General features: G+C 40.2%; 1 protein-coding gene across 2 annotated transcripts in view; it reads right to left on the bottom strand.

The window, feature by feature from the left end:
* Positions 1-525: 525 nt before the first annotated feature.
* spdl1 (spindle apparatus coiled-coil protein 1) overlaps positions 526-11,879 on the bottom strand; it is a 30,776-nt gene continuing 19,422 nt past the window's right edge. Inside the window, exons 7-14 of one of the 2 annotated variants that reach the window (XM_056600276.1) lie at positions 8,532-8,642; positions 6,689-6,829; positions 6,371-6,474; positions 5,591-5,711; positions 5,442-5,508; positions 5,173-5,355; positions 4,400-4,478; positions 526-1,935 (exon numbers count right to left, since the gene is read on the bottom strand). In XM_056600276.1, the coding sequence (XP_056456251.1) occupies positions 1,770-1,935; positions 4,400-4,478; positions 5,173-5,355; positions 5,442-5,508; positions 5,591-5,711; positions 6,371-6,474; positions 6,689-6,829; positions 8,532-8,642 (972 nt within the window). In that variant the 3' untranslated portion in view covers positions 526-1,769. Of the gene's footprint in view, positions 1,936-4,399; positions 4,479-5,154; positions 5,356-5,441; positions 5,509-5,590; positions 5,712-6,370; positions 6,475-6,688; positions 6,830-8,531; positions 8,643-11,879 lie in introns of those variants that run through there. The other variant, XM_056600277.1, reaches the window with a different exon arrangement.

Here is an 11,879-nt window from a genome sequence, read left to right as displayed (position 1 = left end):
TCTTGCCGTCTGTTTATTCGTTCCTATAGATATGTTGCATCAACACACAAATAAACAGCGTCTGTTTAGTGTTGCGCGCATAATTTATTCATTTGCAAAGTCGTAATTATTTTGTAGATTTATTGCAGGTTATGCTTAGTTACTGAAGTCTTTAGTTTGTTATAAGCAATATTGTTAAAAGAGTGTCCACGTTGAATTAACACGTCGGGATCTCAGTGATCGCTTATATGCTTCTTTCCTGCGATCGCGCAATTCGAATTGTCCCATCCAACATTTCCGTCTCTCCTGATGTCTGATCGTATCATGGGTCTCTGAAGACAATGGAAATCGCCGGGTTACTCACGAAGAAAGCAAGTTTATGCTGAATGTGTTCCAGCGTATTTACAAGCACAGCTCAAAGATGCAATCCACCAGTTGCCTTTGTCCGACGTTTCGGATGGACAATTGTTCAACTTGATGTAGTGGCAGCTTTCCAGCGGCCACTTCTGGGAGCGGATACAACCAGACAACGCGCGTCGTAAATTATAGATCTATTTATTTGTTCCTTCTTAGTCAATAATACAAACATGGATGTCCCTATCGCATTCACGCGGTTGAAAAATTGTTTACCACTTCCGCCCCACCTGGTCATAGGTAACCCATCAATAGCTGTGTTCGAAATCGTCCCTATACACTCGTTCCCTATTCCCTATATAGTGTATATGATTTAGTGCACCATATAGGGAATAGGGAACGAGAATTCAGACACTACGCTGAACATTTCTAAACGTCATTTGCGTCAGTAAATGCGCCGGGTATTTGTGTGACGCAGACAGATGCGCCCACATCATGTAAACATACCAGGCACTCACGAGGAAAGCTGGAGGTTGTATTGATGTTGAATGTTAAATATTCTATGTTAAATCCCAAATAAATTGTAGACATTTCTAAACGAAAGCCGGAGACTCCATCATTAAATGTATTAGTTTTCGCGGTTATTCAGCTTCTTCTTCTCCTCCGGAAAAACACAGCCGCATTGCATTGTGGTATACAGGAGTAACATAGGGAACATCGTATGTACCCTATTTTAAGTCCACTATATAGTGCCCTATATAGTGGACCACTGAGATTTCGAACACCCTACAAAATGGCGTGCACCCTATTTAGTGCACTACATCCATGATAGGGAACGATTTCGAACACAGCTAGAATATCAAGTCAGAACATCCGACGTCACACTCCATTGGCCAGACAGATTGCGGCAATCAATCAGTTTTCACACATAGAATTACGTTATTTTTAAACCATAATTCACCATACTATTAAACCATATTTCATAAACTTAAATACTATAATTATTTCAACAGTGTTATCAATCTTAATCACTTAATTTGCAACATAAATATCAAAATGGCTCCAACAACATGTCTGTAAACGGTTTATATAAGATTATCCAACGTTAATCTCAGCATCAGCTGAAAAGTAAAGAGTAATAAACTCCAATACTATAAGGTCCCTTTGGTAGGAATGTAACAGAGAAATAGTATTAAAGCTTGTGTGATAGAAACATATCCTATCAAGGTAATCAGTCACATAAGGTTAGGCTTAATCTGAGCCAGGTTTAAAATACAATTTTAATAGAGAAGAAAAAACACACATATTGCACAAGGAACCCAATTTAAAAAATTTAAAAAATAAAATAAAAAAGAAAGGAGAGTAGTTTCTATAACATAATAAGAAAAAGACAGATGGAAAAGTTTGGAACACACAAGTGTGAAAGGGTTTCAGTTCTACTGCTGGGAACACTGGTCTTCCGGGCAGTTCTTTGAGCGAACATGGATTATTTCTACTGAGTTCTTCTTTCTTCCGTCTTCGTCCCTATCAACCTCTCTGGAAAACAAATCTCCCTCATCTTTTTGGATTTTCTTCTCCTCTTTCTCTGCCATCATTGGGGAACTAAAAAAAGTAATACAAAAATGACACATTAATCCAAAAATATATGGAAGGTGTAAAAGGTCCCACAAAACTATTGCTTGAAATGGATATGGGTGGTCTGGGACTTTGATTATAAACATGATGAAGATTAAAGAGATTATTTAAAAATACCTCTAAAAGGTATTAGTCATATTTGGACACAGTATATACAGTTCTTACTTTATAATATAGCTTACCAGGTAGGTTGCCAAGATATGGACCAACATAAGAAAATAAATCAGGACCTGGTATTGGGTTTGGCCGAGCAATGTTTAGGTTAAAATCACTATAACTACCCGTATTGTATAATCCATTCGTGTCGTTTACAAGAAGACTCATAAATGAGTCTCCTGGCAGCCAAAAGCAGCCACGTTACACTTGTTGTAGGCCCTGCCATGTGCAGCCATATCCCGCTGCTGGTTGGTCCAGGGTCAGGTTGTTTTCAGTCGAGACAAATACTAGAAAATAATGTGGCTTCTCTTTGTCACAGTCAATCAAATTCAAACCAAATGTGGTAACCATATCTAGAACCCAACCCAGAAGGGACAGCCAGAATCAATCTGCCCTTAGGGGGCACCACAGTCATAAAATTAATAGTGCACATTTAATAGAGCCAAATTAACCATAGCTCACAAATGCTATACCCAGTTTTAACCAAACCTACTTTTTGTACTCCGAAACCCATTTTTAATAATTTATTTAGATAGAATTTCTCCTGTTATTGCCCACGGCCAATGGCTCATTGGTTTGGTTTGTTGTTGATTTACGCTCTATATCTATATCTGGCCCTATACCTTCAACGTCTGAGATTATGCCCTGGATCATTCTGGTTGAAGTAAAAGCGTTTGTTTTTTTTAAAGAAAATAATGCATTTTAATTATAATTCATGTTCATGTTACCCTGGCTCTCTTTGCGACCAAATATCCAATTAACAAATGTGTATTCTAAGATAGATAATGGATGTATTCCATGACAGAGGTGTGTTCAGCTATGGCTAAGCTGTGTGCTGCTGTGCAGCGTTGTACAGAGTTGTACGGCTGTGTGCGCGCTGCTGTGTGTGGCGGTGCTGTGTCCAGCTGTTTGCGATGGTTTGCTGCCCAGCTGTGTGCGGCTTTGTGCTTGACATCGGTTATTGCAGCTTGCAGCTCTAGTATTATGTTCTTTTTTTCTTGCATATTCTCATTTTAAGAGTTGGGTTGTTAATCATTTTACCTAACATCTTTTCATATCTTATTGTTCATTCAGGTTCAGGGTAGGGATGGGCGATATACCGGTAGTAAAATTTATACCGGCATATTTTTGAAAGAAATATCTAGTTGAGACAATTTCGCCATACTGGTATATTATATATTATTTTGATGTTGCCTTGCGAGCGCTATTTTATAAGGCCGACCGCTGCTCTGTGAGCCTACAGGCATGTTCAGCTGCTCAATCCCGCCCCTTACATGTGCGTAGTGTTCTCCCACCCACGTTACTCATCACAATAAACTTTGAACAAAAACATGGCAGACATGGTGGTAGAGAGTACGGAACCCTTAAAGGGTCATGGGGTAAAACATTTTTTTTAACGTTTCTCGTGAGCACGAGAAAGTATCTGGTGCTCACGAGAAAGTATCTGGTGCGCACGAGAAAGTATCTCGTGAACACGAGCTATCTTGTGCGCCCGAGAAAGCACATCACTGGCAGTGTGTGTGTGTGTGACGTCAGCGATTGAGTGGACGAGCGATGAGAGCGAGCGGTAGAGTGCATGTCAGTTTAGTGAAGTAATGAATGAGTCTGGTTGTGTGCAAGAATAATGCAAGGGCGTTATTTTGCATAGGGACGGAGGGACATGTCCCGGCCCATTTTGGGAAAGAAAGGATTGGATTGTCCCTACCAATATGCTTGTATTGGCTTATTTTCCTGATAATGACCAACGTTCTATATATTATCCCTAGGCTTAATTAAAGCACAGCTGTGCTTCGTTGAGCAAAAAAAACAACTAAACCTAAATAAATGGTTGATGGTGAATACTTGTGGCGTGGAGTTAAAACTACACTTTACCCGTTTTGTTCAAATTACCGTTATAATACCGTATATCGCCATTCAAACAAAAAATATCGAGATATACGTTTTGGTCCATAATGCCCAGCCCTAGTTCAGTGGTGCCCGGACAATATTGTAACTCAAATGCAGCATTCAGATGTTACGTTTTGATATTTCGTTTGAATCCCGGGAAATAGTTTAAATATGTGATGTTCAGCGTCTGCTCTTGCTGGAATACTGCTAGTTCAACTAATTAGTGCATCATTAAACTTTTATATAATTTGATTAAAAAGTTAAGAATATCAATAAATCAAGTTAATCTTTTGAGTATTTGGTCCCAATCCACTCAAACCCAAGATCCCTTTGCTGCAGAGAGGTTAATGTGATCTGCATTGATGTTTCTTGCCTACATGTTATTTACCTTGGAGTGTTGGGAATCTCAACTGGAGGCATGTCACAGATCCTTGCACACTTGGCTGGGGGGGCCTCTGACTTTCGATCTGGGAGAAAAAGTCCAAGGTTACAGAGGTCTTCCTTTATTACTCAAATATCTTTTTTTCCACATGAGCTATTCAAAGAGGAACGCAGAGTAAATTCAATGGAAGCATAAATATGCATCAAAGTTTCAAAACACATACAAATGTCAGGACATATTAACAGATTAGGTGCATCTAGATTAATGATTCATCAGTATTTTGATGATTCCTTAACTCTTAAAATTAAAATTAATTAAACCTGTAGTTGTACTACGATCAAATACACACTTCTAACAACATTTCAAGATACCATTAACAACCTTCTATAATATACCCACAGTCATCTACAGAGAGCATTTAATTGGACATCGAGTCCCCCCCTAAGGAAATGTACAAAATAATATGTACCGTAATGTTTACAATGGGAGCTAAATGAGACTAAAATGAGATATCTTGTGTTAGATACTTTGTGCAAACTAGTTACCTTGTGTTAGTTACCTTGTGCAAACTAGTGACCTTGTGTTAGAATACTTGTGTCAGATACCTTGTGTAAACTAGTTACCTTGTGTTAGATACCTCGCTTTAGTTACCTTGCGTAAACTATTTACCTTGTGTTAGTTACCTTGTGTAAACTAGTTACCTTTTGTTAGATACCTTATTTGAACTAGTAACCTTGTGTTAGATACCTTGCGTTATTTACCTTGTGTAAACTAGTTACCTTCTGTAGGCTGCATGTCTATCTGCCGGAGAATGGCCACGTGTTGGTTCTCCCCACTGAGGGTGGGAGGAGGCTCTAGTTTAGCCGTCTTGTCATAGTTTGAATGCTCGTTTGGCTCATTCTTGATAACTCCAACAGGAAGCTTTTCCCGCTTTCGCCTCTGGGTATTATTTTTATTACATTCTAGAACAGAAAAGTATGTTGAAATGAGTTTGCTTTGTTTTGGTGAGAGGATGGCAGTGGGTAGAATCAGATATCCATATACCCACCATTAGGCTCATATTTGTATCGCAGCTCCTCCACACATAACTGCAGTTTAATTTTGTCACTCCGAGCCTAGAAGGTCAAATTAACATGAAGAGGTTAGCGATTGTCTGTCTTGGTTAGCCAGTCTGTATCTAAACAGAAACCATCCTACCTGCTTCAGCAGCTGTTCTGATGAATATAATTTTCTCTCCAATTCAAGAGCTCTTTGACTCTCTGACAAAGACTTCATCCGTTGGAGGGAAAGCTCATCTCCCAGCCGTTCTGCGTCTCTGCTGTTACGGTGATCGGGAATTCAGATCATTAATCAAAACCCAATATCTAGGCATTGATTATTATATTATTAGACAGAGGGACATATCCATCTATAGAGGGGCTTTGTCTCCACCTTTAAGGAACATTCCTGGGTCAAAGCAGGATGCTTCTTGGCAGGAAATTTATAGATAAGAGAACAAGGCCTAATAGAGCTTTGGGTGGATGTTACTAATCCTTCTTTCCTACATCATTATTTCGTTCGAACCAAAGCGATGGTAAAGAGTTGGATAATGATTCCTTTCTGCCACTGAGCAATAATGTTGGAATCATTGGAGTCTCAGCTTTCCTGTGATATGTAGTTTGTGTAGATCAAAATGTTAAAAGATAGCTATTGATTTTTCATGTGCAGTTATGAAATTCATAACTATTGTTGCATGCTTCTCATTTTATTTGGGGTAGCAAACAATGGTTATGAAACACAAAAAGTTGAGAATCTAATCGTTCTAGTGCTGTGTCACATGACTCTTTTCCCATTTGTTTAAATGCCTTGCCTTTTGACGGCTTTTAAATCGGGGGGGGGGGGGGCTTAGCACGTTCCTGGGGTATTTTGGAATGAAGACGTTAAACAAAACGATTTCCACTAATTTGGTTGTCAGGGTTATTAAGATATATTACTCACACAGAATTGTTGAGCTTCAATTTGAGAAGGTCGGTATAGTAGGTCTCATCTTGGATATCCACGTCTGACCGGGAAGGCACAGATGGCTGAGACTTTAACAGCATCTACACACACACACACACACACACACACACACACACACACACACACACACACACACACACACACACACACACACACACACACACACACACACACACACACACACACACACACACACACACACACACACACACACACACACAGGTCACTGAATGTTTGTAACACTAGGCAGCTTTTATCGAGCAGGTAACCAGTCAATGTCATAGAATACATTACCTCGGATTTCTCCAGTCTCTGGAGTTTAATGACCAGATTATGGATCTCCTCATTCTTCTCAGTGAGCATGGACTGGAGTCTCTCTAGCTGGGCTGGGTCAGCTCTTGTGCCCTGCAGCTGCATCAGGGTGGCTATCTGGACCTGCACACACACACACTAGGGCTGGGCGATATATCGATATTTAAAATATATCGATATTTTTTCAAACGCGATATGAAACGAGACCATATCGTCAATATCGATATAATTTAATTTGCGTTGAAATTACAGCACATTTGTTCCAAATAACACCAGTTTCGAACCGCGCCTGCCGCCTGCTATTTCGTAACTCTGCTTATGTCTCTCCCGCTCTGCCTCCGGCTCACACACACAGTCTCTGCCTGCCCCCCCCCCCCCTCCACTGACTCACGTCACTTTTTGAAACATGAGCCGTGTTCGAAATCGTTCACTATTCATTGGGTATTTTAAGTGCACTATATTGTGCATGAAATTAACCACTGAGAATTCGAACACCACTACAAAATGGCGAGCACCCTATATAGTGCACTATATCTGTGATAGGGAACGATTTCGAACACAGCTATGGAGTCCGCCTGCGCATGCAGCTCCGATGAGCTTGTTTGCAAGCGAAGACCAACGGCTCCATAGTATGGAAATGGTTTTGATATAAGTTGTCTGACGAATTACAAAATCACGTAATTTGTGGAGTGTGCTTAAAAACGGTCGCAACCAAAGGGTTGCAATTCTGTCCATAATATTCCGGAGGTGCACACAGCTTTTGGCCGTAATATTATATATTATAATGTTCTCAAATACGAGGCGGAGGCAGTGTCTAGTCCACGGTTTATTCAACCATCAAACTGTATTCAATTCTGAACGGTAGGAATATTAATTGTAAATCGAAACGTTAGGTAGGTATAGTAATAACGGTAACTCCACAGTAACTTCAAGGTTTCTCACTCCGCGAGACCCAAACATAAAACATTAAATGTCCCATGACATGAAAATCTCACTTTATGAGGTTTTCTAACATAAATATGAGTTCCCCTAGCCTGCCTATGGTCCCCCAGTGGCTAAAACTTGCGTTTGGTGTAAAACGAGCACTAGCTGTTCTGCTCGCCTTTGAAAAAACGGAGGCTCAAGCGCGCTGATGGTCTGTCACAAAGCATCTAAGCTCCTCCCCATACTCTGCCTGGCCCGCCCAGAGACGTTGGCCCGCCAATGAGACACGACCGTGCGAGCGCCACATGTGTGTGTGTGTGAACACACACACTGTAACGCAAGTGTTTCTTGTCGGTTCTTTGACGTCTCTTGTATTTCCACAACGAGAATGTAGTGGGGGTTATCTGAGCCATGGTTGAGAAGGAATTGGTGGAAAGGAACTTTGGCTTTGACTCGCTGAAGTACATGAACTGCGACATGCCTCCTGTGTGTTCTATCTAGAATATTTACAGAACACGGCTTAAGGCTATGTGCGCCTCGCCATTGCGATACATCCACTGTAAACAGAGCGCATGGTACCGTGGCTGCACGGCAGAATTTCGGGAACGTCTTTGAATACTGTGTTAGTTGCACACTAATACCTATATTAAAGAATACATAAAATAGCATGTCATGTCCGCCCCCCCCACGCAGTCGTTACGGTTCATAATATTTCGGAGGCGCACAAAGCTTTTGGCCGTGATGTTATATATTATAATGTTCTCTAATACGAGGCGGAGGCAGTGTCTAGTCCACGGTTTATTCAACCATCAAACTGTATTCAATTCCGAACGGTAGAAATAGTAATATCAAATCTGCGCACGGAGCGCGCTGGCCTTATACATAATATTTCTCACTATACCTTCATGCGGTGTAGCTGTTGTTTGCTGAAGCCGTGCTGTTTCTGCAGAGACTGATGCTGGATCTTCATACTGATCAGTCGCTTCTCCATCTCAGCACGTTTGTCCTCCAACTTTAGCGGAATAAAGGCAAGCATTCATATTTACATTCATGCACAGGGGCATCTCAAAAAATTAGAACATTGATGAAGAGATAATTAATTTCAATAATTCAACTTAAAAAGTGAATCTCATGTTATATCTAGGGCTGCAACTAACGATTATTTAAATAATCGATTAATCTGTAGATTATTTTTTCGATTAATCGATGAATCGGATAAAAAAAAAAAAACATTTTTAATTGCCGCATCTTTATTCAAAAACTGAACATTACTTCAAATTCACAGTGCAGACTGAAGTGTAAAAACACCAGGTTATTGCTCAAACGTCCCAGAACTATTAAAAGTAATATTAAATAATAAAACAATTAAAAAAACATAACTGGCAGGCCTCGACATTAACGGTTGCCCGCTTGCCCGGGGCAACCAAAAGTCATATTTGGGCAAGTTGAGATTGATTTCTGGTTGCCCGAACGGGCAAGTGGATTTTGGGTGGATGTTAATATAAAGACTATTTATTCAAATATTTTTAGAAACTGCAGAACAACCTTTTTTGCCGCAAAATAACACAAAATATAAGTATTTGCAATTGATCAGCGCGCCGTCTTCTCTTCTCTCGGAAAGCGAGTTAAAAGACACGCATCGCTTCAGTGCGAATATAGCCCCGCCTTCTGTCACTCGCAGTGCGTTCTCTGGCCGATTCGAAGGTGTTAGCTGAAGGTTAGCCAACAATGCTAGCATCGCAAGTGCAGCGCCTCCGCGAACGGTTTAGGTAGAAGGAAAATGGAGGAGTGCAGTTTGGAAGTACTTTGGATTGAGGCAAATTACCAAGGAAAGTAATATGCAAGAACACGGTTTTGGGTTTCATAACTGTGCACATGCACAGCAATAGCGATCTTTTTCACGAAATTGGACCCTCACAAACTATATATTACATGAAAGCTGAGCCTCCACTTATTCCAACAGTCCAAACCATATCATTCTGTGACTAAAACTCGCAAATAACAACTTAAGAAGAAACGTCCACTTTTCTTTTAACAACCAAAAATGAAGTATTACCTTTGTGATTTTTGTCCACAAAGTTGATTCTGGTCGAATAAAACCACCATAAACAGATAACCCAGTGTCTGGGCCAACTTGCAACTAAACATGGTATTTTCAATCAATGAATAAGAGAAGGTTTCTTAGGAAATAGGTAAATTGCCTTCAATCAGAAAACGTATTCTTCAGCGCAATCTAGTGGCCATATGTTTATTTGCGAGTGTTTGGCTTGGTGCAGTCGAATATATTTGCCCTGAAATTTAAATAGAGGTGTCAAGTGTCAAAATTGTAAGATATCTACCTTTATTTGTGTCTCAGAGTAAGACATCGCTCCCAAATGATAACGACCAACTGATAATTATTTCAGGTGGAAATGTTATCTTCCACTTATGCTGTGTTCCATGGCTTTATTCACTTTAACCAAGTATCATCCCCATTGAATATTTCACTTGCACAACAATCTTTCTTTGGCACAAATATGAAATTATCGCCCTAGCAGTTGTGGAGATATACTCTATTTACTTTGGGTATGTTCTTTCCTGAAAAAAACCTTTCCCCTGATATCGAAAATGCTATAGAATATCGATATTTTTCTAGGTATAGTGTCAAAGTTAGAAAATCCAGTATCGTGACTGACAACACTACTTGGCGATAGCTTTAATAGGTTGCAACGGTGGACTGAAATCACTTCATGGCACGATGTGACCGCTCGATAAATAAGTAAACAAAGGGAAGTTTGTTATTTTTTAAGCACAACATGTGTGGAAGCTAACATTCAGCATTCAAAACCAGGCCGCATGCCTGGCAAAAAGAGGCCTGTTCAAGATTCTGATTATAATTTGGGCAAGTGAACATCACATTCGGGCAAGTTGAACCTGACCTCTACTTGCCCGATGGGGAAGTGCTTTTGAAACCTTAATGTCAACCCCTGACTGGGATAACACAAAAAGAACATACAATGTATGATATACTTTTATATGTATATAAGGGATGTCCATGGTTAACCGGTCAAACCTATTGATACAATTTTCGAGACTCCTTGAAATAGAACTTGTAAGATTGCTTTAATTGCTGATAAGATGATGATAGTTCAAGATAGGACATTAAACAATCATAATTCTATCTTTACTATCTATTTTATATTACTGGGAAAACAAGTTTTCACCAAAATCTCTATTATTATTTTTTTTCTGTTGCATTTGAACACATCAATCATATTACTGAGCCGACCTGAACACATCACATTTGACACTGTTTGTGACCATTGGTCTTTTTTTTTTTAAGCTAACTATAAGCTCTATATCCTGCCGATTTTAACATGGATTTAAAAACGGCATTACTATTTTTAACTGACGGGACTTTCTACACCGTCCGGTTGTGTGATTACTACCGCTGCTTTGAATGACTGTTGATGCACGCGGTGCCGACTCCGAGCCCGTCTGCACAACGTCTGCAGCAGCAGCAGCTTTCGGTTGGACTAGACGGATACTGAGTTGAAGGAGTTTTTTTTAACCCAAAGACAGTGAAGGTACAACACTTCTATGTAGGCCTACAGTCCAGTGTTAAGATACGACCAAAATGCCCGCTGTGGGCGTGCATGAACCATGAACCAACCTGTCGGCGGTTGGCTGTAAACAGTGCTGTGCCTACGAGTAACTTATTAATCGCGCGACACAACGAATCGACGACCAAATTCGTTGCCAACGCATTTAGTAATCGATTTTATCGATTTGTTGTTGCCGCCCTAGTTATATCGATTCATTCCCCCAAAAGTGAAATATTTCAAGCCTTTATTTGTTTTCATTTTGATCATTATGGCTTATTGCTCATGGAAATCAAGTTGCTTGAGGTCCAGTGTGAAGTTTCCACAGTCAGTGATGATTTGGGGAGCCATGTCATCTTCTGGTGTTGGTCTACTGTGTTTTATCAAGTCCAAAGTAAACTCAGGCTTCTACCAGGACGTTTAACAGCAATTAATGCTTCCATCTGCTGATAAGATTTAGAGAGATGCTGATTTCATTTTCCAGCAGGACTTGGTACCTGCCAACACTGCCCAAAGTACCAATACCTGGTTTAGTGACCATAGGATTATTGTGCTTTATTGGCCTGCAGTCTCGCCTGACCTGAACCTCATAGATAATGTATGTCTGGGGTCTTGTCAAGAGGATGATGAGACTTGAGACCCAACAATGCAGACGAGCTGAGTGCTCA

Source organism: Gadus chalcogrammus, chromosome 10 (genome assembly GCF_026213295.1).
Source record: "Gadus chalcogrammus isolate NIFS_2021 chromosome 10, NIFS_Gcha_1.0, whole genome shotgun sequence".
Taxonomy (NCBI): domain Eukaryota; kingdom Metazoa; phylum Chordata; class Actinopteri; order Gadiformes; family Gadidae; genus Gadus; species Gadus chalcogrammus.
This window is presented reverse-complemented; position numbering and strand designations above follow the sequence as displayed.